Consider the following 24,784-nt stretch of genomic DNA (forward strand, 5'->3'; position numbering starts at 1 on the left):
CTCACTTTTCAGCTCAGCGTTCCTTATCCCTCAAGTGAATGACCCTACTCTTTGTAAGCCTCTAGTTCTTAGTGTCGCCACTGCTGCAAATGAGAGCCACCTGATTAGGGTCAGGCCATTCCACCACCATCGAACGACTTCACAAAGTGTACACAAAACCCTCACCCGCGATAAAACTAACAGGGCAAGATACTGAACAAAGCAGAAGGCATGAAAGGTGGATAAGTAAAAGTTAACATTTACTGAGAGATACAGGACTGAGTATTATGAAGGAGGACATACATGGATGGACATGGCAATGGAGCCCATGGGAAGGGCACAGGCCCATTTCCCAGCATGCCGAGGGAAAAGAAGGCCCGTTGCCGAACAAGTAACACAATGGAGATAACTGTGGCATATGTATTTTGTAACAAAGAGACCAGAATAACATACATTTCTATGGGATCACATCTAGTGATTATATAAATCCATATAGAGACTGCTGTATAAAAACAAAACTTTATAAAAATATAAAAAAGTGTAAAAATGTGCATTTTTTAAAAGCATGGCCTGGACAGCTGGGCTGTAAACATTATACTGAGAGTGTGCTTGTGGGGGCGCCTGCGCCACAGTGCCACAGGCAGGCCCAGCGATGAGGCAGGACTTGTGTCAAGTGTTTGTCGTTCTTGGTTTCTTTCTGGGGAGAGCACAGAGGGCAGAGGCAGGGTCCCAAAGGAGCAGAGGCGTGCGCAGCTCAGCCTACTGCCAGCTTCCTCCTACCCTAGTTCTTACTAGTGTTCAAACCTTGTGTCCATGCTGATTGCCAACCAGAAGCTGTAGGGAGAGGGATGGCGGGGAAGCCACAGCGCTACCTCCCAGCATCCCTACCCGCAACACATTCCAGATCTGAGATGCTCTGCAATAGGTGGGGCGCTGGAAAATCCTCCTCCTCTGCAGCTGCTACGCCCCCTTGTGTTGAGCCTTACAACTGCAGCCACAGCTCCCCCTCTGAGCGTTTCTGTTGTGGTCGCTCTCCTCCATCCCCTCTATCTGGTTGGAGTGTGCAATCCCCAAGGAAGCTCACTGTGTTCTGGTTGCACCCATCTCTGGTGCGCAGTCCTTCGTACAGTACATGGAAGAGAGGTGCTCCAAGGGCCCCGGTTTTTGTCTTTTTTTGCCGCCTACGTTCTTTTGGCCCACCGGGACCCTCTCACTTCTTCTCCAGCTGCTCAAGCAGCGGGTTGGCCTCGTTCTCTGGGGTTTTGACACTGTCTGTCCGCACAATGCAGGTGGGGCGGTGGCGGTTCAGCATCAGGATCAGCTGCTGCCTCTCTTGTTTCAGCTCCTCGATCTGGGCCTTCAGCTCGGCATTCATGAGCTCCAGGCGTTCAGATTCCTAAGCAGGAACCAGAGAAACAAGGGGGGGTTAATTTCTTGACCAATGCATTCAGAAGCCCCAGCATCACCTGACACACACACAACTGTCAGATGCAGGGGTCCTCTCCAGCTTCCTTCTGCAGCAAATGGGAGCCGGTGACCCTGCCAACATTGTCGGACTGCAGTTCCCATCAGCACCAGCCTGCATGACCAATGATCACGGGCGAAGGGAGTTGTAGTCCAACAATGACTGCAGGACTGGACTTGTAAAAGGGTATTGGGAAATGATCCATAATGAATTGGGGGGAAATGTTTAAAAGTACTTCCACCTCCCCCCAAAAACCCCAGAGTCCTTTCTGTTGGGGATAATTCAGACTGAAATTCCCAGGTGTTAAAAAAGGCTCTTTATGTATGCTACAACTGTGGCCCGTGTTTCGTTAGCCCAAAAATGGAAAACGAGCGAGGTCCCAACCAAAGAAGAATGGCAACTTAAGTTGGCAGAATATGCACAACTTGCAGACCTAACAAGAGAACAAGAACAAGAACAACGTACGTTTAAAGAAGATTGGAAAACGTTCATCGAATATATGGGAATTAATTGTGTACAGTGAAAAACGCTGGCAGCATTAAGATAAATTCAACAGTGTAAATAAGTTTTGATGGATGCAATAATGGAATACTGATTGGTATAGTTCTTGTAAAATATCCAGGGATTTATGATATGTAAAATGAACCATGGAAAGAGAAGAAGGGAAATCATTGATATCTTAGGGATGTAAAATGAGTATTTTAAATTGTAGAACAGAAAATTTAATAAAAATTTTATATACATAAACAACGACTGCAGGGCCACACGTTCTCCACCTCTGCCTTACTGGATTCGTACCCTAGTTGTTCATTGTTCACATCTCACACAGAGGAGTAAAACAAGAGCTTCCAAAGAAATGGGATTTCCTCAAGATATTTTTGCCCATCTTAAAAGCATGCTCTGGGCAAGAAAATGAAGCTGTGGAGAGGCAGAAGTCCTTGTGCTGGCAGTGAGAAAGAGAGGGGAGAGAGGACGGAGGAGGAGTTTGGATTTGATATCCCGCTTTGTCACTACCCGAAGGAGTCTCAAAGCGGCTAACAATCTCCTTTCCCTTCCTCCCCCACAATAAACACTCTGTGGGGTGAGTTGGGCTGAGAGACTTCAGAGAAGTGTGACTGGCCCAAGGTCACCCAGAGGCTGCATGTGGAGGAGCAGGGAATCGAACTTGGTTCACCAGATTACTAGTCCACTGTTCTTAACCACTACACCATTGAAGGTACTCACCCGCTGCAGAAACTCTGTCCTCTCCTTCTTCTTGTTCCGACACCGAGCAGCTGCTACTTTGTTCTTCTCTCGGCGCCTTTTCCTCCTTTCTTCTTCTTCATCTAGCTAAAGGGAAAGGCACAGGCACACCATTACAACCAGACAAAAAACGCAGAAAAGGCAATGCAACAGCCTCCTTGAAAGAAGCTCAGGACAAAACCTCGGTACGCGCCTCTTGCATGTAGCTCTTTGGTTAAGTCCCAGTCCAGGCCTGCAGAACCCTAGCTATAAAACCACAGGGTTGTTCTCCCACAGGGTTCTCTTTTGATACCAGGTCACCGTAGTCTTCCCAGGATCTGTTAGGAAAACATTCTTCAAGAAACAGATAAAAGTTCCTGGAAGCTTTAAAGAAGGTTCCAGAGTTTTCTTTAGTGTGTGGGAGTAGCACTCTTGGCTTGACCGGTGTCAGCTGGAGGTGCAAATAAAGGGAGGAAGTTGCAAGCTGCAATTCCAGGACAAGGAAAGCACAAACACACCCTGAGTTTACTGAGCTGGAGAGATATAGAAGGCATGTTTGTGTATATTTGTAACAGAAATGCTTGCGTGGCCAGTCAAGAAATAAAGACGCTCTTGACTGAGGACTTTGACTATGGCGACTGTTCTTGCCGTCTGCCTCCGGGGGAATTCTCCACTATAAACAGTAAGACGAGGTCTTCTCAAGGTGCCACCACACAAGCAGAAAGCACAGGCGAAGTGTGTGGGCAGTAACCTCCATTACTATTTGCCCTCCCTTCTCGGCTGTGTCAGTGCTTACTACTGCTGGCATCAACCTGTTTTCGCCCTTCTGCTGCCCAACACAGTCAAAATCCTTTATCCTTTATCCCTTTCTGTATTACTGCATTTTTCTGCCAATTATCACCCTGACGTGTGGTGCAATCCCATTCATGTCCATGCAAAATCAGATCCCATGGAGTTCCCAGGTGCATGTGCATAGAATCGCAGCCTTGAGGTGCTTTGCCATGATTGCAGCTTATAGTTGAGTCTGAGGTTTAATCTAGGAGGTGCACTGGCAGGAGACAACATAACATGTCCCACTAGTGCAGTGGGATTTGTCCCCCTCTTCCCTGAGTGTGCCCCCCCAAAATTGGCTCTGGGGTGTCTCAAGAACCCCCAGGACAGCACATGGGGGAGGAGGGGGGGCAAATCCCATTTCATCGTTCCCATTGGGCAAGCTGACAGAATAAACAGAACAATGTTGAATTCCTCTCTCTAAGAGTGCTTTCACACGGAGGCATGCACGTAACACTGACCTACTGACCACAAAATATTTTTTTAGATGTTGCATAATTTTGAATATTAGGGAAGGGATGGAGAACCTGTGGGCGTCCAGTTCCCATCTGCTTCAGCTACCATGACCCATGATCAGGGATGGAGGACCACAGATTCCCCATCCCTGGGTGAGAAAGCCCATATATTTGCAATTCGTTTTCATTTCAGTTCCAACATTGGTACTCGTTATGCCTACCAGTGTGGTTGCTCAAGAGCGAACAGGCAAGATCCCCACTGGTCTTTTCAAAGGCTTTATTATTGGTGCAAAAACATTTACAGCACAGAACGTCTCAATTCCACGTCTTGCTCAGTCACTAGCAGAATCTGAGAGTGGGCGGTCCTTAAACTTTCCCCAGCAGAGTAGTCTCTTGACCCCCATCCGACGCCTCCCCTCTCTGTGCGTAAACCTACTGTGCAGAGAGGGTGTGGCTAAAGGGGGACCTGCCTCCCCCCCCCGCTTTGCTCATGCACGATGTCTTGGCTCTCTCTTGCATCCTCCGACCCTGCATCCCTTCCCCACTAGAGGCGGGACTTCCCTCCTTCGCAGAGGAAGTGCTGCTTCTCACGATCTTTGGAGGCTCCCTATAACCCAGTTGCCCTTCCGCCTCTCGCCTCTGAGCTGATGGCAGTTCCCTGACAGTACTTATAGCACTTGCTAATTCGTAAAGAAGTCTTAACCTCCACTCCTGAACTTGGTATCCAAACTCTTGAGGAAAGAGCAAATTAATCTACCTTTTTTCCTCTGCTAATCAAAATAATCATAAATTACACTAACTGTCAAATCAATAATATTCATATTGTTTATTTTAAACTCTTTGCATCTCCAGCAGGCTAGTCCAAGCTTCCTGATTGGCATCAGTGAAGAGTGGCATCATCTGGGCTTCTTGTAGGCTTAGGGATGCTCTCTCCAGACTAGAGCATGGAGCCTTTAGGAACAACAGAAAGTATCCAAGGCTATCAAAAGATTAAGTGATTAAATTTAATTGGCTTAGAAGATAGATTAAATACAAACTACACCATTACCCAAATCCTCAATGCGTGTGCCATTTTGAGGATAACAGAAGAAATGAAAGCTCTCTTGAGGGTGAGAAAACTTATAGTTGCATAAATAAAAGTCATCACTAATTACCTGAAAGAAATACCAACCCTCATCTTTTTATAATAATGTTAGGAGGGAGATTGGGGGTGGGGCTGAAACGAAAAAGACCACTAGCTTGACTAATTAATGGTTAAGCTTGACTAATAATGCAAGCCTATGCGCACTTACTTGTGAGTAAGTTCCACTGAATGCCGTAGGAATTACATATATAAGATTATCTACAGGGTCATTTTATTACAGTGGTACCTCAGGTTAAGTACTTAATTCGTTCTGGATGTCCGTTCTTAACCTGAAACTGTTCTTAACCTGAGACACCACTTTAGCTAATGGGGCCTCCAGCTGCCGTTGCGCTGCCGCCGCACGATTTCTATTCTCATCCTGAAGCAAAGTTCTTAACCCGAGGTACTATTTCTGAATTAGCGGAGTCTGTAACCTGAAGCATCTGTAACTTGAAGCGTCTGTAACCCGAGGTACCACTATATACACATCCTACTCTTCCTCCAAGAAGCTTATGGCAACATGTATGGTCCTCCCTCTCCCCTCTTTTGTCCTCAAAACAACCCTGTGGGGTAGGTTAGGCTGAGATATACATGACTGGCTGACGCTCACCAAGTGAACTTAATAGCTGAGAGGAATAGATAGCCCTGAAGCACATCTAAAGAACATGGGTCTCAGTAGCTCAAGTTCAAGCCACTAATCACTCTGCCATGCTGGTTCCCTCTAGAGCTATTCCAGTACTACTAGCTTGCTGTCTGAGGAGTTAAGTAGAGGTGGTGAGATTTGAATTGGGACTTCCAGGCTCACAGCTCATACTCTTGGCTGTGACATTAGCTCTTTAGTGATTAAGCATTTGTTGACCAACCTGACAATTAATTGCAGAAAGCTGGTAGGATGGAACAATATTTCCTTAAAGCAGTTTTGCAATTTCTTGAGAAAGAGGCTGGCTATGTTTGGATGCAACATTAAACCGTAAATCATGGTTAAGCAAATTAGGCTCTGCATGCAGCCTGAGCTCTTCTGCTTACTCTTCCCTTTCTCCAGAAGAGAAAGAAACCATGCCTGGCTCCGCATTATCTTCAGGCGAACCACAATCTGAAGCCAAGGTTTGTTCTTGGCTCCATGGTGGTGCTTTGCTGGAAGAAACAAAGGACAAGGGCCAATTAAGACACGGCACCAAGCCAGCCAAGCCAGGGCTTGTTTCCCTGCTTGATCGATGGTTTGTTTCCCCACTCGACTTAGGGAGAAGTGAAGTGTGAACTGAATGCACAAGCCTGCAGCCTGGGCACACACTAATGTGCTTAACCACAACTTCTGGCTTCTGAACGCAGCCAATGTATGGACCCAAACACACTGAACATGAAATGCAAGATTGTATTAAATAGGTTCACAAGTACTTCTGGGACAAACCCCTGCCCCCCACGTTCCCTGTGGATTTTCATACAAACTTAAGGCCACGTTCATACCACACACTTAAAGCACTATGACACCACTTTAAACAGTCATGGCTTCCCTCAAAGAATTCTGGGAGCTGGAGTTTGCAAAGGGTACTGAGAGTAGTTAGGAGACCCCTATTCTCCCCCCAGAGCTACAATTCACAGAGCTCTCTGGGAAGGGGGATTGATAGTTAAACCAGCAAGTTCATTAATCAGTTGTTTGTTAGCAGGGAGTGGTAGTCAGATGAATGTAAGTTAGCCTTCCTAATGTTTATCCAGGATGGGGATAAGACGGAAATTGTAGCCAGGTTTCTGCAGCACGCAATGAGGATCCGTGAATGTTATACAAGAGTATTTTAAAATGTTAGACGCCGATTTTGCCAAGTGATTTTATTGCACTGAACCTTTAGGAATTTTGTCTATACAGTGGTACCTCGCAAGACGAATGCCTCGCAAGAAGGAAAACTCGCAAGAAGAAAGAGTTTTCCGTTTTTCGAGGTGCTTCACCAGACGAATTTCCCTATGGGCTTGCTTCACAAGAAGAAAGCCCATAGGGAAATCTCCGGGGACCTCTTTTAAAATGCTGGCGGTCGGGAGCAAAGACTTTCGCCCACTGCCCGCCTTCAGAAGAGGTCCTGGACCTTCGCTGCCGCCCGCCAGCATTTTAAAATCGCCCCGGGACAGCGGAGGCTTCGCTGCCGCCCGCCAGCATTTTAAAATTGCCCCAGGACAGCGGAGGCTTCGCTGCCGCCCGCCAGCATTTTAAAATCGCCCCGGGACAGTGGAGAAGTCTCCGCTGTCCCGGGGGCTTTTAAAATGCTGGCGGTCGGCAGCAAAGCCCTCCTGTCCCCGGAGCTTGCGGGGCGGGAGGTGGGGAGAAGGGCTTTTCTTCCCACCGCCAGCCTTCAGAACAGCCTTCTGAAGACTGGCGGTGGGAAGAAAAGCCCTTGTCGTCCCCCTCCCAGCCTTCAGAAGAGGTCGGGGGACAGACTGTCCCCGGACCTGGTCTGAAGGCGGTTTCCATAGGAACGCATTGATTGATTTTCAATGCATTCCTATGGGAAACCGTGCTTCGCAAGACAAAAAACTCGCAAGAAGAAAAAACTCGCGGAACGAATTAATTTCGTCTTGCGAGGTACCACTGTATGCCAATAAAGGTTTGAGATTGAGATGAGTACAATTTAAAAAGTAAACATCATAAAATTCATAGCTTCTTATATAAAAAGAACAGTCAGTATAAAAACAGCAGTCAGTAGTGCCCCAGTTTCCAATGGCTGATACCTCAACAACAACAACAAAAAGGAAAAAAAGAAAGCTTCAACAAAACTAGAAGTGTGCAGCACACACACATGCCCCAAATCAGCAGCTATGTTTGTTTTCAAAGTTGTACTAGGGGCTAGAGTTACAGTTCATGGTAGCTGACTTGTTCGATTCTCATTTTGGTAGGGTGTGTGTGTGTTTGTGTGTGTGTAAAGGCCTGTGAACACCATTCCTTATGGACAGCACAAAGGAATTAGCATACAGAAACAGCTGGCATCTGACAGGCCCTTTTTGAAACTCACCTCACTTTTCACTGGCTGGGGCCTCTTGCCCAGTTTAACCTCCAAGAAATGTAGTGGCGAAATCATGGCCCCGATGTTGCGAATGTCAGCATACTTCAGCTCTTCCGCTGTCAAGGTGGTACCAGGCAGCCCTGTCAAGGGGCCAAGGCCAGGCAGAGCGCCAGCTGTGAGGGATGGATCCGGAATCTGCCCGGGCATCATAGCAGGCTATGCAATCCCACAGCCTGGAGAAGAGAAAGAGAAAACCACACATCACTATGGGAATCTGAGCAATGATAATCCAAAAAGGCAAAACAAATCATTCTGAAATTTTAAGGAAAGAGTGTGTAGATGAGGAACATGATTTGTCTGTCTCTGCTTAACTATCTCGTCTCAGGAAATCCAAACTATACCACATTGGAATCCTTGTGCACAATGTGGCAGTGACATCTTCCTAGAATGTCACCCAGAGACTTTGGAGGAAGATCAAGGATAGAGAACCTTTGGCATTCCAAGTGTTGATGAACTACAACTCCCATCCTCCCTAGCCATTGGCCATGTTTGTTGGAGCTGATGGGAGTTGTAGCTCAGCAACATTTTGGAGGACCAAAGATTCCCCACCCCTGATCCAGAGGAACATGAAGAATTCTTACCTGCTTCACAGGGAAATAGCTACAAAAAGACATTCTATCACGGAGCCAGGTTGACCCAGATAATCTAACATGCAAAGTCATGATAATTAGATATTTGCATATGTTTACGTAAGGCGGGAAGCCTTTATCACTGCTAAGTAAAGGGTGAAGAAGGTCAGTGGACAGAAAAAGAGGTAATTATTGACTCCTATGCCAAAGGGCAATAAAAGAAGCTTTATGGAGTTAACGCTTTAACAGACAGGAGGCAATGATTATCTAATGCAGGACTCAGCAATAATTATGAGCTTAAGGAGGAAGGCAGAATGGCAAGAAAGAAGTTAGCCAGTTAGTTACACAGATTGCTTAAGACTAGGAAGTAGTGCGTCTCTCTAGATAAAACCTGTAAGACAAATGATCAACCTGAATGCAAATGGTAAATATAAGGGCGTCACCACAGAAACAAACAAACATCCTTCCCATATCCTATTTGGTTATGTTGCTGAGAGCAGCCCGCCACAGGAAGATTAGTGATAATTTCTCACAAAATACCACCTTAGATAACTTAGGCTAAAAACCTACAACGAAAACAGGAAGTAAAATAAAAATTAACTTCATGGCCAGGAATAGTGATTCTAAGCGGAGACCGAAAAAAGCCACAAAGATTCACCTGTGATCACAATCTCCAGATGAGAAAATGAAAGGGAACAACTAACTAACTTTCCACATGGAGTGAAAGTTAAGAAAAACAGAGTGATGTGTTTTCTTCTTTAGAGAGAAGAAAATTAGTCTGAAATTAAGATAAGAGGCCTGCTGACTGGCCGAAAGCATCGCAGGATCTACTTGATAAAAATTAATTGCCATTAATACTATTTGATGTGACTGAGAATACATGCAACACTTTCTAAAGAACATAGAAGAGGTAAGAAAAGTCAAATTTTAAGGGTTGCCACTGGGCACCACATATAAATAGCATTTCATAGAACCTCAGAACACTGGGCAGAATCCAGCAAAAAATTAAGCACAAAGCACACTGATATGTCATTAGTTTCAATACGGCTCAGGTCAACATACCTCCAGAGTTAAGTACACAAACAACATAATCCTGTTTACTGGAAATAATGAGCAACTAGGTACTTAAAAGATTTGGAGCACAGGCCCATAAAGTACAAAATTGCATATGCTCATTTAGAAAGGATTACTGGAATTGAAACTTTCACAGAAGGCAAACCAAATCTGTCCATCCAATTAACCTCAGATCAAGTATTTTTTATCAATGAATTTTCAACCCAACACCCCAACTCATTAGCTCCTTTTCAATTACAATTTACAATGATTACGAACAGGTTTGAGAAAAATGCAGGGTGGATGACAGAAGTAATCAAAACCTCTTCACAAACACACTAGTCTAAAAATGGCTTTTAGGCCAAAATGGAGATTCAAAAAGTTTGACAGCACGCTAATCAAAGTTAAATAAGCCAAGGTCCAATCAGGGGGTTGGGGTCCAACCCTAATTAATCACTTACACAGATCCAACTCCAAAATTCAATCAATTCCCCTTCAGTTAATTACCCCCATTCAATCTTCATTAACCCTATTAATTAAATTCCAAATAAAACAAAGCAATTGTACAATTCTGTTTGAGCGGGGGATTTCTTACTCTGAGATGAGGCTCAAGATGGTAGCCACCAGGGGGTGGTGGTCTCTGTCATTTTTTAAATAAATAGTTAATTGAAGTGTCAGTAAACAGACTATTTGCAGGGTCACGTAAGTTGTAAATTTTTATGACTCACTTTCTTTCTATGCCTGTAAGGTGTTTTAAACATTGTTTTTAACATTGTATTTTCATTGTTGTAACGTGCCCTGCTACTTTAGGATGGCGGGTGTGCAAATAAATAATAATAAGTTGATTGATTCATAGATCATTTAAAATCAATACTTTATTGACTAAAAAGCTGTTATCAGTCACTAGATCTAATGCAGCTATTTCAGCGCAATTCTCTGCATTCACGTTCCAGGGTGTTCAAATACAGCTTGCTCCCAAGTACATGCAGGGGTGGCCTGGCCCGTTTTGCTGCCAAAGCCTCACTTTCCAGGGTCGTGCAACAGCGGCAGACTTTCTATGAGATCTCATGAGATCTTGCGGAGATCTTGCAGGATCTCACCAGGAGCTGCTGCCACTGTTTCGCCTCGCTTCTCCAGCCACAGCAAGGGCACCGATGGGTGCGCTGTTCTGTGGGATTCTGCCATCTGAGGAGGCTGCCTCTGCTCGCCTCATGGGTGAGCTGGCCCTGAGTTTAGGATTATAGCCTCGGCTTCTTTTTATCAACCGTGTTCATGATAAATACACTTTTGCCCTCTAGAAATCAGGCAATTACTAATTCTACAGACACCACCGTGGGTGTCATATTGCCGCCTTTCACATTTTGGAATAATCTTCGTATTCCCCAGAACACAAAGCCTAGCAATTTTTGAAGGTTTTTTTGGGGGGAGAGGGGTCCCCCACTTCCCCACATTTGTGTTCTTGTAGCCTTTTAAAAAGAAATGAAAAACTTTTTAAACTTGGGGAAACCTGCTACCTCTCTGATAGCAATCAAACTTGTCTTTATCCAGAATCGTGCAGGTGATCTCCTCCCTCCCGTGTGCTACTACATGCACAGTTTACAAACCCTGTCATTTCTCTCTCAACTCTATATACGAGATGTGTGCTTCTTGTATGGGATAACAGCGGCCAGAATCTTAGTTGCAAGAAATTGGAAAAATACAGGAATACCTAACACGGCGGATTGGTAAATCCTAATGGTAGAATACCTGCAGCTAGCAAAGACGAGAGGAAGGATTAGAGGCCAAACAAAACAAATAGTCTATAGAGAATTTTTAAAGAATACTTAAAAAATTACGGTATAAAAGGAAACTTCTTGGCAGAATTAGACTGAACCTTGCATTGTATAAATATAAGTTTGTAGGGAAGTTAACAGAAACTATATAAGAAATACGTAACTGCGGTATAAGATAATCAACAGATAAGTACAGCAAGACTAATTGGAAGTCATTTTTAATTTCTTGTTTTACAAGTTTTACAATCGTTCACATAATTGGGAGTACAAAGGATGTTAGTTATAAGAATTGTGTTGTTTCATATATTGCTACTGTCTGATTGTCAATTTATAGTTTGTTTATTTGATTGTATGTTTGTTTGTCTGTTTGCTTTCCTGGCATATATGTATCTATTTTAAAACAATAAAGATATATACATTCAACAACAACAAAAAGAGATGTGTGCTTCTGTGGTGGCTAAGCGCACATATAGGGCACAGACTGGATTAAGATGTTATGGGCTGGATACAGCTAGTGGGTCCTGCAAGCAAAAGCCCACATGAGGATTTTGCATGGCGGGGCGAGGTAGGTGGGTTGGAAAACCCCAGAACAGTAGCTGTGGGGACGTGGGAGAGGGCAGAAGGCAGGGATGTTGACAGTAGGTGGAGCCAGAACCAATGGCAAGCAGACCTAAACACAAAGACAGGCAAAGTCAACTAATTCTGGTTCAAAAGGGCTCATTCAGATTTCCTTTTGCGCTGTGTTTTCCAGGCACAGGTACGCACTCTAAAGCTGTGTGTCCAAGCGTGTGGTTTTTTTGTTGTCGTTTCCTGATGCTTTCCCTGGGAAAATCCACGTTTTACCGCTGAATCAGAGCAAACGGCAATCCATGGGAAACCCTACTGCTGTTTGCTTCGATTTAGCAGTGAAACGCTGCTTTTCCCAGGGAAGGCACCAAGCCGAAAATCGGATTCTGAGCTTTAAAGTGCAGGCCTGTGCTTGAAAACAAAGGGAAGTCTGGATGGGCCCTCATTTGACTAGTTTTGCCCCAATCCTCCTCTCAGCTAAGTTGGACGGGGGTTGGCTGAGCTTGGTGGGGCAGTGCCCCACTTGCCCAATAGGCCCGTCTCCATTGAGGAGTCTTACTTTATGCTCCCTCAGGACAGAACTGTGCTGTTTTATGCTTAGTATTCTGGGAAATGCCTGGGAAAAATGAGATGGCACGTTAGCGAAATCAGGAGGAGATATGATTTGCAGTAAGCTAACCTTTCCACTAGAAAGTAAGGCAAGGTGAGAAAACGCTGTACAGTGGTACCTCGGGTTACATACACTTCAGGTTACAGACTCCGCTAACCCAGAAATAGTGCTTCAGGTTAAGAACTTTGCTTCAGGATGAGAACAGATATCGTGCTCTGGCGGCGCGGCGGCAGCAGGAGGCCCCATTAGCTAAAGTGGTGCTTCTGGTTAAAAACAATTTCAGGTTAAGTACGGACCTCCGGAACGAATTAAGTACTTAAACCGAGGTACCACTGTACTTGAATTCTGGGCCTGTTCAAAACTCCTTAGACACATTGTTAACGTCTCACGTTCCTTACAGAGAAACTCGCACAAATTAGGGAGTGGGGGGGATGAATATGACCAGGGTCTCAGCTACATTAGTCAAAAACAGTGTTTTGAATGAGTTATAAACATGCAACACCAGATGGTGCTGGAGAGAAGAAGAAAAAAATCTGTGGTTTTCCATAGCGTGTTTTTATCTTTTTGTTATAACGATTTAATTTCTGACTTATTTATAGCGGGCTTTTCCTGTGTGTAAACCCACCCCAGGTTTCAGGGCATTTTTGTAATCTGCCTAGAAACATCAAGCCCTTAATTAATTATGTGGTAAAACAAGGAAGGGAGCTGGAATGTGTGTGTGACTCTTTCCTGCCAGCTGAAATGCAGTACCTGCTTCCTGTAGAGGGAAACTGAGAACCTTGAATTGCCTCAGATGTCTGTTCACTTTCGCTAGGTTGGCAAGAGCAAAACACACACACACACACAGTATCTCACAACCTGCCATATTGGCAATTTTAAATAACTAAAAAGAAATTAAAATGTGTGGGGGAAAGAAAATCTGGCCATAAAGGTGGTCCAGAGTTAATTCATAGTACATTGCTTCTGCCATATGGTAGGCAGTTATTAAGATTAGCCCACTTACATCTTGGTTTGTATAGCATGAAGCCTGCTAAGGACAGTAGGAAAGTGTCATCTATCAGGCCAGACTAGCTGTCCATCTTGCCTGCTTGTGACCGGCAACAGCTCTCTAGGATCTGAAGGAAAGGAAGGTCTTTCACGTCACCTGCTAGTCAGGGCCGGCTCAATACATTCTGTCACCTGAGGCAAATCACAAAATGGCGCCCCTCTCCCTGCCAGGAAAGACGCAGTAAGTGAAGAGCAACATAGGGAACAAGGAGGGAATAAAAATCGGCATCAGGATCTGCTGTCCCTGTTGATTCTGCCACCTGAGGTGGTTCCCTCACCATGCCTCATGGGTGGGTCAGCTCTGCTGCCAGCCGATCCTTTTAAAGGTGATGCCCAGGATTGGAACTGGTTTCTCCTAACAGCAAGGCATGTGTTCTACCACATATTCAGTGACAAAGCACCTTCTTTGCAAGCAAAAGGTCTCAAAAGTTCAATCCCCAGCATCTCCAGGTAGGATTGGGAAAGATTCCTGTCTGAAAACTTGGAGAACAACTGCCAGTTAGTGTTGACAATACAGAACTAGATGGATTCGGTATAAGGGCAGCTTTCTACGCAATCCCTATGGGATGGCAGCTGATTTAAAGCACATCTGAAGCCTGCCTGTGCTTTTCTTACCAAAACTGCCTTTTAAAACCTCTTCATGAGGCCCTGGATTCCAGAATGCATTCCTGCTGTGGAAATGCCATTTTAAAAAGTGGTTTTGAATGGAAATACAGAGGCGGGTTCACCTCATGCCTTCCTTTCAGTTGTGTCCCTCTCCACCTTTACAGCAATCTGGCAGCAGATTCCTTCCTGACACATGGACCTCCTGTGGCTGTCATGTCTATTTTGGCCCCAAGAGGATCAACACACACACCTCTGATAGAAAAGCCCATTTTGGAGGCAACAAGTCTTTTAATAGAGTATTGCCCACAAACAGAATCATCTGGAGGCAGAAAAATACGAGTATCCCCTTTCCAGGTTAGAATTTATTCTGGAAGTGAATGGTAACTTGTCCAGTGTGCGAGCAGAAAATTTTAATTTAAATACTCTCATATTTTTTTTAATGGCCTCTATTATTGTTGAATTATTAATGGTATTTTTATGCCACCCTTTCTCATAATTGAGCTCAGGGCAGATGGAACCTCAGAACCTCCAAGTCGCCTAAGTTTCAGAACAGATTTTGTTGCTCACCTTGCTAACTCAGGCCTAATTCATACTTACCTGGGCTTAGGAGCCTGTCACCCTCTAGATGAAAGTTGGGAGTTCAAAATCATCTGGATGGCCACAGGCTCCCCCATGCCTTCTGTAGAACATTTTCACACATTGGAGCAGCAAGCACATATTCCCCCTATTGGAGCACATGCACGATCTCCCTCACCCCTCTTCTCTATTGGAAGAGAATGGTTGCACAAATGTCTGAAGCCACCAGAACCAGCGCTCCACATTGGCCAGGTCTATGTGTACAATGGAGGGGAGATCATGCCTGCCTGCAAAGAGGTAAGTGAGTGTTCTTCAAATTGGGGCCCTCAGCTGTTGTTGGACTACAACTCCCATCATCCCTAGCTAGCTGGACCAGTGGTCAGAAATGATGGGAGTTGTAATCCAACAACAGCTGCGGACCCAAGTTTGAGAAATATTGATAGACCTTAGTTTACTTTTCAGTGTTTATCAACCGCTTTCTACCTCATCTGCATCCAAAGGAGGAGATCCTTGCCTACCAAGTTTCATGCCAAATAAATTTGGGGTTGGCTCAGAGGTTTTCTGTTCATTGCTAAGGCAGGGGTGGATACTTATAGCAGATTAGGAGCTGGAGCCAATATTCACTTTCAAGTTTACAGGCCTCAGACCCAACTGCAACATAAGGAAATGTGCTCATAGTACAGAAAGCCACCAGGTTTCAGAGCCTACCACCATTGCTGCCATGACATACAAGACTTTAATGCAGTTTTCTTGCCTACAGGAGTTCTCCAAGGCCGTTCCTTCTATCTAGCACGATGTCCTTATCAGACATCTTCCCAGGCTCCCTAAACCCTCACAAGGTCTCACTGCCAACACCTGGAGCTTCCTAGTCTTCCTTGCTGTGGTTGCCTATTCACCTGGCATCTCCAAGAATGAAAGCAGTGACAAGAGTGAGGCAACTGGAACAACAACGTTCTCCTCTTGTCTTGTCCTTTCCCGGCCTCTGGAAGGGCCCAGTTGGAGAGTGCAAGCAAGTGGGCAGCGGTGATACTGGCAAGAAGGAAGTATCTGGGGACATTTCCCTAAGAGCCATCCAAACCCTGGAGCCTAAAGTAATGTAGAGGACACTTCTTCAAGGCCTTTTAGTTAAATGGTTGGAAACAAGTTACTTCTAGGCTTACTTGACTGATGAAGTTGAACACATTAACAGAAGAACACAACATTTTGGAGGTCCCAGGTCGCAAGGTGGTTAGATTGGTCTCAACTAGGGCCAGGGCCTTTTCAGTACTGGCCCCGACTTGGTGGAACACTCTGTCACAAGAGACTAGGGCCCTGCAGGACTTGACATCTTTCCGCAGGGCCTGCAAGACAGAGCTGTTCCGGCTGGCCTTTGGTTTGGACTCAGTCTGACCCTTATGTTGCCCTCCCCTTACGGTCTTGATCTATCAGCTACTTTTAAAGTGCATTTTAAATTGCATTTTAACCTGTATTTTAAATTGGTTTCTTTCTTCTTCTTCTTTCCCCCTCTATTATGTTTTTACTGTGATTTTTTTGGTGTTAGCCGCCCTGAGCCCGGCTCTGGCTGGGGAGGGCGGTGTATAAATAAAATTTATTATTATTATTATTAGATCAGGCCAATGGCCTGATCCTGTTCTCACAGTGGCCAACCAGATGCCTGTGGGAAGCAGGATCTGAGTACAAGAGCACTCTCCCCTCCTGTGGTTTCCAGCAACTGGTATTCAGAAGCATTACTGCATTATTGCCCAGCCCAGCTATCATAGCTAGTTGCCATCAATCACCTTCTTCTGTCTAATCCTCTTTTAAAGCCATCTAAGTTGGTGGCCATGACTGGCTCCTGCAGAAGCGAGTTCCGTAGTTTAACCTCGTGCTGTGTCAAGAAGTACTTTCTCGCATCTGCCTTGAAACTTCCAACGTTCAGCATCATTATTTCAACACCAGCAAATATACGGAGCTCGGCCTAGGATGCCAGCAAAGGAGGGAGGAGGACAAAATCCTAGGGGAGGGGGAGCACCAGGTTGTCTCTTCTGCAGGTAGTGCCATCTTACTTGAGCCAAGACCATTGTGATGCAGACCATACTGCAATGAGGAAGTTGCAAGCATTTGTGAAAGGGATGAGATATTCCCTGCCGGCAATAGCAGCATAAAATGTCAGAGGTTACAGGGCAAAAGGCAGCCAATTTGCATTTCATTTCTCCAGGAATTTCGTTAAACCCTCCAGTGCACGCCAAGTAATCCCCAGACAGCCAACTGTTGCCCCTCGCAAAAAAATAAAAGGGCGGATTTGGACTGCAAGCCCTATGTCCTGTCTCCCCCACCCACGCAAATGGGCATTTTAAACTGTCAGGAACTACACAAAGAATCTGACATCCTAACAACTGGTATCCCAGACGCCCCCACAGGCTCGCAGAGTCCCAGTGGAGATCTCTGGCAAAAGCCTGCAGATAATTTTCATGCAGGCTTCAAGAAACAAGTTGAAAAATTCCTAGCCTGACTCAGTGAAGCATTTGTCTCTGCTAAGCTCTCCAAGCCCCAACACACACACGCACACACTGAGAGAGTTTGGCAGTGGTTGTGTTCCAGGGCTGGTAATACAAGCCATGAAGCAAGCTGCCAAGACAAGCAACAGAATGAGCCAGGCCCCATTTCATTGGCCACCATACGTTGCATATGGCCCTGGAACCAGCCAAGAGAGTGTTCTCACCCACCTTGAGGGCATAGGAGACCCTGTGTTTTCAAATACACCTCCACAGGGCCTTCATTAAAAGGAAAATGGAAACATAATGTGGCTCTTGCTTGCTCTTTTCTCTCTCCCTCTCTCCCTCTCTCTCTCTCTCTCTCTCTTTCTCTCTTGGTATTTCTCCTTCCTCTCAATTTGATCTCCAACCTATTTCTCTACACCCAGAGGCAGAGAGTGGAGGAAAGAGAGAGCTGCTGTATAGAGTGGAGCAGAGGATTGTGGCTTGAATTCCCACTTTATGCCTGACTGTTAAAGCGAGCTGAAGACTGCCTCTGCTTCCTTAAGACTCAAGAGACTCCTTTCCTTTGCAGGTTTAAGAGAACTGGAAGAAAAAGGAACATCCATTGACTAAGCACATTTGCAACACCTGGGTAGCAAAACTACAAGAGCTCAGACGGAGCGGAGATCAGTTCCTTTTGCATTATCACATTGCGCAGACCAATGAAGTGAAGAAGAAAACAAGCTGTCTGCAGAAGGGAACCATCACTCCATGCTGCAAAACAGAATGAAAATCCCTTGGTCCCAGTCATCAACAAAAAAACATACTGCAGTACTTAAGAGGGCTTCCCTCCAACCTGGTGGAGCTTCCCTCCAGATGGAACGACGGCACTCCCATCCTCTGACTATTGGCCATACTGGTCTGAGACGGATGGGAGCTGGAAGTCCAAGTCACCAGGCTGGGGAAGGTTGTCCTAAGCCAAAACTATGCACTTGTTATTATTATTTGCCATTTGTAGATCTGGGCCATATATTCATCTCAATGCATTCATCTCCATAATCATCAGCAAGACTGCTCTATGTGCATAAAAACCTTGCTGACTCAGAATCTCCTTTAAAGCGTAAGAAACAATTTCCTGGGTCATATCAAAAGGCCCATCTAGTTCATTCAGTTTTTCTGTAGCAGCCAGTGAAACACTGACACAAAAAATTGCCTGTCCCAGGAAGATGTGCCTCATGCAAGTCTGCAAAATCATAACCTATATGCCCTCCTTAACATGCCAGAGTAGGCGTGGCTAAAGTAACAGACGTGCCCAAAGCTGTGAAACTTGCAAGCTTGAGAAATTGCTTTTGTAGCTCCTCTAGGCAGCGCCTAATCCTACTGCCTCAGATTAAGTAACAGCAGGGCATCCAAGGATGGCCCAGTCCCAGAGGCAAAACATCTACTCGCACTATCCATTCAGCTTCACACAGATAGGCAAATAGAGGGGGATGGCAGAAGCCGATAATAGGAACACACAACAACAGTGACAACAGAACTGTACAGGAGAGCAGGCACTTCTACATTGTTCCTTATTATATGGTCAGTGTACATGACTTACCCTTCCCTATCTGCAGCCCCCTGGGCAAATTCAACATGCTCATTGTTTGAAGTCTTTCCCATACTGTTGTGGGAACAGAAAAGCCTCCACCAAGCCCATCAAAACTGTCCGCACTCGTGTCTGTTTTCCCTGCCTGTTGTAGCCAGCCTACAGAGCCCACCTTTATGGAAGGCTCCTGGGGGAACTGCTGGGGGAGTGAGGGCCTTGTGTACCTCAGTAAAGAGTGTGGCTGGGGACAGGGCACACAAAACAGAGCAAAAAAATGGGAAGGAAGGAGAGAGGTGAGAGATGTGGGGATGCAGAAGGGTGGGGAAAGAGGAGGGGCAGCAAAAGGTGACAGCAAATAAACTCTGGTTGTGCAGAATAAGAGAGGGTTCCCTACATTAAGGGTGCAAAAGAGACAGGGGAGACAAAAAGGGATTAACAGCAAATATGTTAAAAATAAAACAAAAATATGTTTTTCTACAGTGTGGCTGTCTTCACTTAGTTAACATCAAGCAGCTCTTGAAGTAATCCAGGTTGCACCCACCAGTCACCTCTGACCTGGGGCACCTTATGCATACACGTGCACATGATCAAGCATGCACACCCACACACCCCATGCCCCCTTCTTGCAGCATACTCTAATCCAGGGATGAGGAGGCTTGATCCTCCACAGACTGGGCTACAGCACCCTTCATCCCTGGGCACTGACCACACTGGCTGGGGCTGATAAGACTTAGAGTCAAACAACATGTCATTCTGAATCTCTGGGTTATGGGTTCGAGCTCCATATTGGGCAAAGATTCCTGCACTGCAGAGGGTTGGACTAGATGACCCTCGTGGTCCCTTCCAACTCTACAATTCAATACAACGTGTGGAGGGCCAGTTTCCCTAGCCATGCTCCAGCCTTTCCCAACCTGGTACCCTCCATACATTTTGGACCACAACTCCCATCATCTGGAGGGCTCCGGCTTGGGAAAGCCTGCTCCAATCTACCTACTGATTATTTTAAGATCCTCCTACATAGGCCTTGGTGCATCGAGTTTTATTAGTCTACCTTCAGGCCCTTTCACAGCCCAAGATTCTGGGTCACAATGAGGTGCTAGGAGAGCACCCCATTGGCACCCGAAGGAGAAGCCAGCAAGGGAGAAAACTTCCGACGGATCCTTGCAGTTCCTACACAAACATCCACGCTGTAATAACTCCGCATCAATTAATCCAGAGTAACTACAGCCCCGCGGTTCTGCCTTCAATCAGAAGGGCAAGACGGCCAAAGGCAGCGGTAAGGCTCGCGCAATCCGGTAACGAAAGGACCCCGGCCGATGCGTAAAGGGCTGCGAGCCCCGGGAGAAGCTTGCGCTCCACGCGCGCGCTGCGTTCCGGAGCAGAGGCAGGCCCAGCCGGATCAGCCCCAAGTCAGGTCCGAGGATGATCGCAGCCCTCGCGTGCGGCCAGCCCGGAGCACCGCCTCCGAGAGAGAGCTCCCGCGGTCCCGACCCCCCGACCCATCTCCGTACCCACCGAGCTGACGGCAAAGGTGCCCCCGGGGCCCGGCTGCAGCGGGAGGCGGGTTGCGCGCTCAGCTCCCCTGCAGCCGCCCAGCTCCGGGAGCGGCTGTCGGCCTGTCTCTGCAGGCCCGTCGTGCCGAGCGCAGTCCGGTCCCGGGAGGTGTCTCCGCGGCCCCGGGGACGCCTGGGCGGCTGCAGCCCCCGCCGCCGTCACTGCCAGTCGACTCTCTCCCTCGCCGTCCCTCCCGCAGGCTCTGTCGGACGGCTGGGTGGGTTGCATCAGCCCCAGTTATATAGCGGCCCCTGGGCTGCGGGGAGGGGTCGGGAATGCGGAACCGGCCGGGCTGCCAGCTCCAGACGTCAAGGTGGGAGGAGAAGAGGGGACCGCAGAGGAGGAGAGCGCAGGCCGGGGGGGCGGGACCACTTGCACGGGCAACGCGCGGAGGATCGCTCGCCTGTTCCCGCCGCCTCCGACTTCCCTCCTTGCAGAAGACAAGAGGCCGGAATGGATCTCAGCCCCGGAACCCCTTTTCAGAGCCGGGGATCAGCGGCGCAGACGCAAGCCAAGGCATACATCATGCGAGTGGGCGACTCTGAGCATGTGCAGAATGCCCGCCTGCAACTTTTCGTTGCGTAACATAGCTGGGGAAAGGCGGCGAGAGGGCTTCCAGGTCAGAGGGCGTGACTTCCAGGCGGGCTTCAACCTCAGGATCTCCTTCCCTTTTTTTTAGAAAGAAAGCGCGGGGCTGGGGAAGGGGCAGCCGGGGAGCTTCACTAGTGGCTCATCGTGATGATGCAGCGCAAGTCTTGGTCTTCATGGTATGGATGACAGCGCGGAGGTGGTTCGCCATCCAACCAGAAAGCACAACACGCAATTTTGAGCGCCAGTGTGATGCCAGGAGACACGCGCAGCCAAGGGATAGGAAAAAGATATATGTCCTACAGGGCATGTCCGAAGCAAGATGCTACACAGATCAGGGATAGTCCATCTATTGTTGGATGGCAACTGCCATCAGTCCCTGCTAGTACGGCCAATGGTCAGGGATGATGGGAATTGTAGTCCAATGTCTGAACAGCCAGAGGTTCCGTACCCTGTTATAGATTATCCAGAGGTTAGCCTCACAGTGTGCTTGATAGCAAAGAAATCAGGAATATGCAGTTGTTGGTTTTTTTAAAAAAAAGTTTTTGTTGAGTTTTAAACAAATAACTAACATGTATGTGAACAACCATGTAAAAGTTGAATATAGGAATCTGCAGTTCTGGTTCCGTGTCTAGGCTAGTGGTAGGTCCCTGCACCTTTCAACACACTTTTAATATTGAACAATCTACATGCATTAGGGGACTTGCAATGCGTTTAATTTTTTGGTGACTTATCTCAAGAGCAAGCCTGCTGAATCAGGGCAAAGGCCCATCTTGGCCAGGCTCCTGTTCTCACAGTGGCCAACCAAATGCTGTGGAGCTCCTCACAATCCCTTGTAGTTTTAACCACCTTGAAGAACTTGGTATCATCAGTAAACTTGGCTGCCTCACTGCTCACCCTTAACTCTAGATCATTAATGAACAAGTTAAGAAGCAGGGATCCAATAATGATCCTTGGGAGACTTTCTACCAGCCATTAGGAGAACAGTCTATTTATTCTTCCTCTTTTCGTCCTGTTCCTTAACCATAAGAGGACCTCTCTTTATACCATGACTGCTAAGATCCAGTGTGGTGTAGTGGTTAAGAGCAGTAGACTCGTAATCTGGTGAACCGGGTTCGCGTCTCCGCTCCTCCACATGCAGCTGCTGGGTGACCTTGGGCCAGTCACACTTCTCTGAAGTCTCTCAGCCCCACTCACCTCACAGAGTGTTTGTTGTGGGGGAGGAAGGGAAAGGAGAATGTTAGCGGCTTTGAGACTCCTTCGGGTAGTGATATCAAAACCAAACTCTTCTTCTTCTTAAGCTTATTCAGTATATTCAGTAGTACTCAAGAGAACAGGATGCTGGAGGTACTTTATCAGAAGCATTTTGAATGCTTATGGGCTTCCCCAGACAGCCTGCCTACTGAGCATTCATACTGACTTGCTTGCACAAAGCTTACACAAAGAATAGACCATGGTGAGTCTTTATGGAGCATTTGTTCTGATTTGTTTGTGGGCAGGTTACACAACAACCAACATTCATCCTAATTTGCTTGTGTGGTGTTTGTGCATCTTCCCATTAATCATTCATCCACCCCACAGCTTTCAATGCATTTCCCTGTCACTTTCCTAGTTGCAAAAGGCAATTTTTTAAAAAGTGGATAATTAATTGCACACATTTAAATTTCTGGTATGCACTTGAATCCCTCCCCAAAAATACTAGCATTCTAGAGAAAACCTAAGTACACATAGTCAACTGAATCACCTCTATATGTTTGTTGACACTCTAAAAAAAACCCCACAAACTTCTAAGGCTAAAAAACCCCTCAAAACGATTAGTGAGACAAAACTTACCCTTGCAGAAACCACGCTGGTTCTGCTTCAGCAAGACTTATTCTTCTGCATGTTTGGTAATCCTTTAACAATGCTTTCCACTAGTTTCCCCAGAACAGTTATTAAGATAACTGGCCTGTAATTTCCCGGACTCCCCCGGATTCCTTTTTGGGTATATTGGCCACTTTCCAGTCCTCAAGTACTCACCTATCTTGCCTCATTCCTGTCTAGTTTAAGTGATTTCCCCCTTCACTCTATTTCCAAGTACAGTGGTACCTCGGGTTAAGAACTTAATTCTTTCTGGAGGTCCGTTCTTAACCTGAAACTGTTCTTAACCTGAGGTAACACTTTAGCTAATGGGACCTCCCGATGCCGCCACCCGATTTCTGTTCTCATCCTGAAGTAAAGTTCTTAATCTGAGGTACTACTTCTAGGTTAGCGGAGTCTGTAACCTGAAGCGTTTGTAACCCGAGGTACCACTGTATATATACAGCACTGAATGTCACCAATGGTCCCCTGGCAAACATGACAGAAATATTCCATGTGCACAACCCATTTTTGGACCTTCTAGTGAGGAGAGCTCAGGAAGTTAACACAGGCAGCTGTTCCTATGTCATAAACTTGATTGGTTTGTGTACTTGAGGCTTGAAACCCACAACAAAAAAGCAAGCTCTGTATCTCTGGTGCCTCCTCAGGGCACATTTTAAACATATATTGTTTGGGCCAGATTTCAGTAGCTAGGCCTAGACAAGCATGGGGAATTTTGCTTTATTTTAGAAGAGCGATTTCTGTGTGGGTGTAAATATGCAAAGGACAGATTATATTTGAGATGCATTTATCTCCCTTCCATATCCCCTCCCCCTTTCATCATCCTTACCAGCTCCAACCTGGGAAGTGTGCAGCTAGGCTCCATCAACAGACACTGCAGGCCCAGTGTTTACATTTTTATTCAGGATGAGGATATAGGTACCATGATTAAAAATGCAGCCTTAGCAAAAATTATTTGTTAAAATGAATTTCTTATTTGAGGGAGGGAAATTAGACAAAACACATAAATAACCATTTCAGAACATTTGAGGGCCAATCCTCTTCCCAATAAATTGTGCATTGGATTGTACCGTAACATTTCAAAAATATAAAACATATATATATACATTTTTTAAATGACATAGACTAAAAAAGACAGTGGAAATCTGGAATCTATTTCTACAGAATGAGAACCAAAGCACATATAGGTTAGTTAATCCCTTTGTTCTGTAGCTTTTAGCCTGAATATAATCCCCTTTCCCAAATCGCCTTTCAAATGAATCAAGAGGCACCCCAGTCATATGCATATTCCATAAGCCATCTTGCTGAAAATTGCATAAATATTCTGTCTTTCTACGGGTGTGTGATATGCAGCCTTCGTTTGTTTGCACGATGGTCAAAAAGCATGCTCCCTATCCTAAGGGCAGAATAAGGCTGCAGCGTGAGAGGAAAAGGCCAGTTAGGCAATGGGAAATTGAAAGAGATGGGCACTCATTTAGGGCCAGGATCAAAAAATCATGCAAATACTTGTTAAGATCAGAACTTGAGCACATGCTTAACAGATACTGCTTTTTTGGGGGAGGGGGATATCTTGCGGCTGAATGTTACAAATTGTGGAATGGGGTCATATCAGTCCCCTTCTAACCCACCTCCACTGCCATCTTGCCCTTGCCAGCAATCATTGGCGGCTGGGCCATTGGAGCTAATGGGCTACTGTCCTACTAACCTCTGCCCTCAGCCCCACCTCACTGCCTTTTAACTTCAATCCATGGGGTGGCCCTGACCGCTAGCCTCCTCTGTCTCTAAGAAGATGGGGAGAAAACTAGAGTTGGCTCTGT

General features: G+C 46.1%; 1 protein-coding gene across 2 annotated transcripts; it reads right to left on the reverse strand.

Moving 5' to 3' along the window:
• Positions 1 to 222: 222 nt before the first annotated feature.
• Positions 223 to 20,993, reverse strand: JDP2 (Jun dimerization protein 2). Of its 2 annotated transcripts, none has more exons than XM_053379060.1 (4): positions 20,481 to 20,993; positions 8,071 to 8,294; positions 2,669 to 2,773; positions 223 to 1,375 (listed from the first exon to the last, which is right to left on the reverse strand). In XM_053379060.1, exons 2-4 carry the CDS (start codon positions 8,269 to 8,271, stop codon positions 1,190 to 1,192), a joined length of 492 nt encoding a protein of 163 aa, XP_053235035.1. In that variant the 5' UTR covers positions 8,272 to 8,294; positions 20,481 to 20,993; the 3' UTR covers positions 223 to 1,189. The 2 variants fall into 2 exon arrangements, with proteins under 2 accessions (XP_053235035.1, XP_053235045.1); XM_053379070.1 differs by lacking the exon at positions 20,481 to 20,993 and adding an exon at positions 13,696 to 13,802.
• Positions 20,994 to 24,784: the final 3,791 nt, after the last annotated feature.

The sequence above is a fragment of the Podarcis raffonei genome, chromosome 1, assembly GCF_027172205.1.
Source record: "Podarcis raffonei isolate rPodRaf1 chromosome 1, rPodRaf1.pri, whole genome shotgun sequence".
NCBI classification, from domain to species: domain Eukaryota; kingdom Metazoa; phylum Chordata; class Lepidosauria; order Squamata; family Lacertidae; genus Podarcis; species Podarcis raffonei.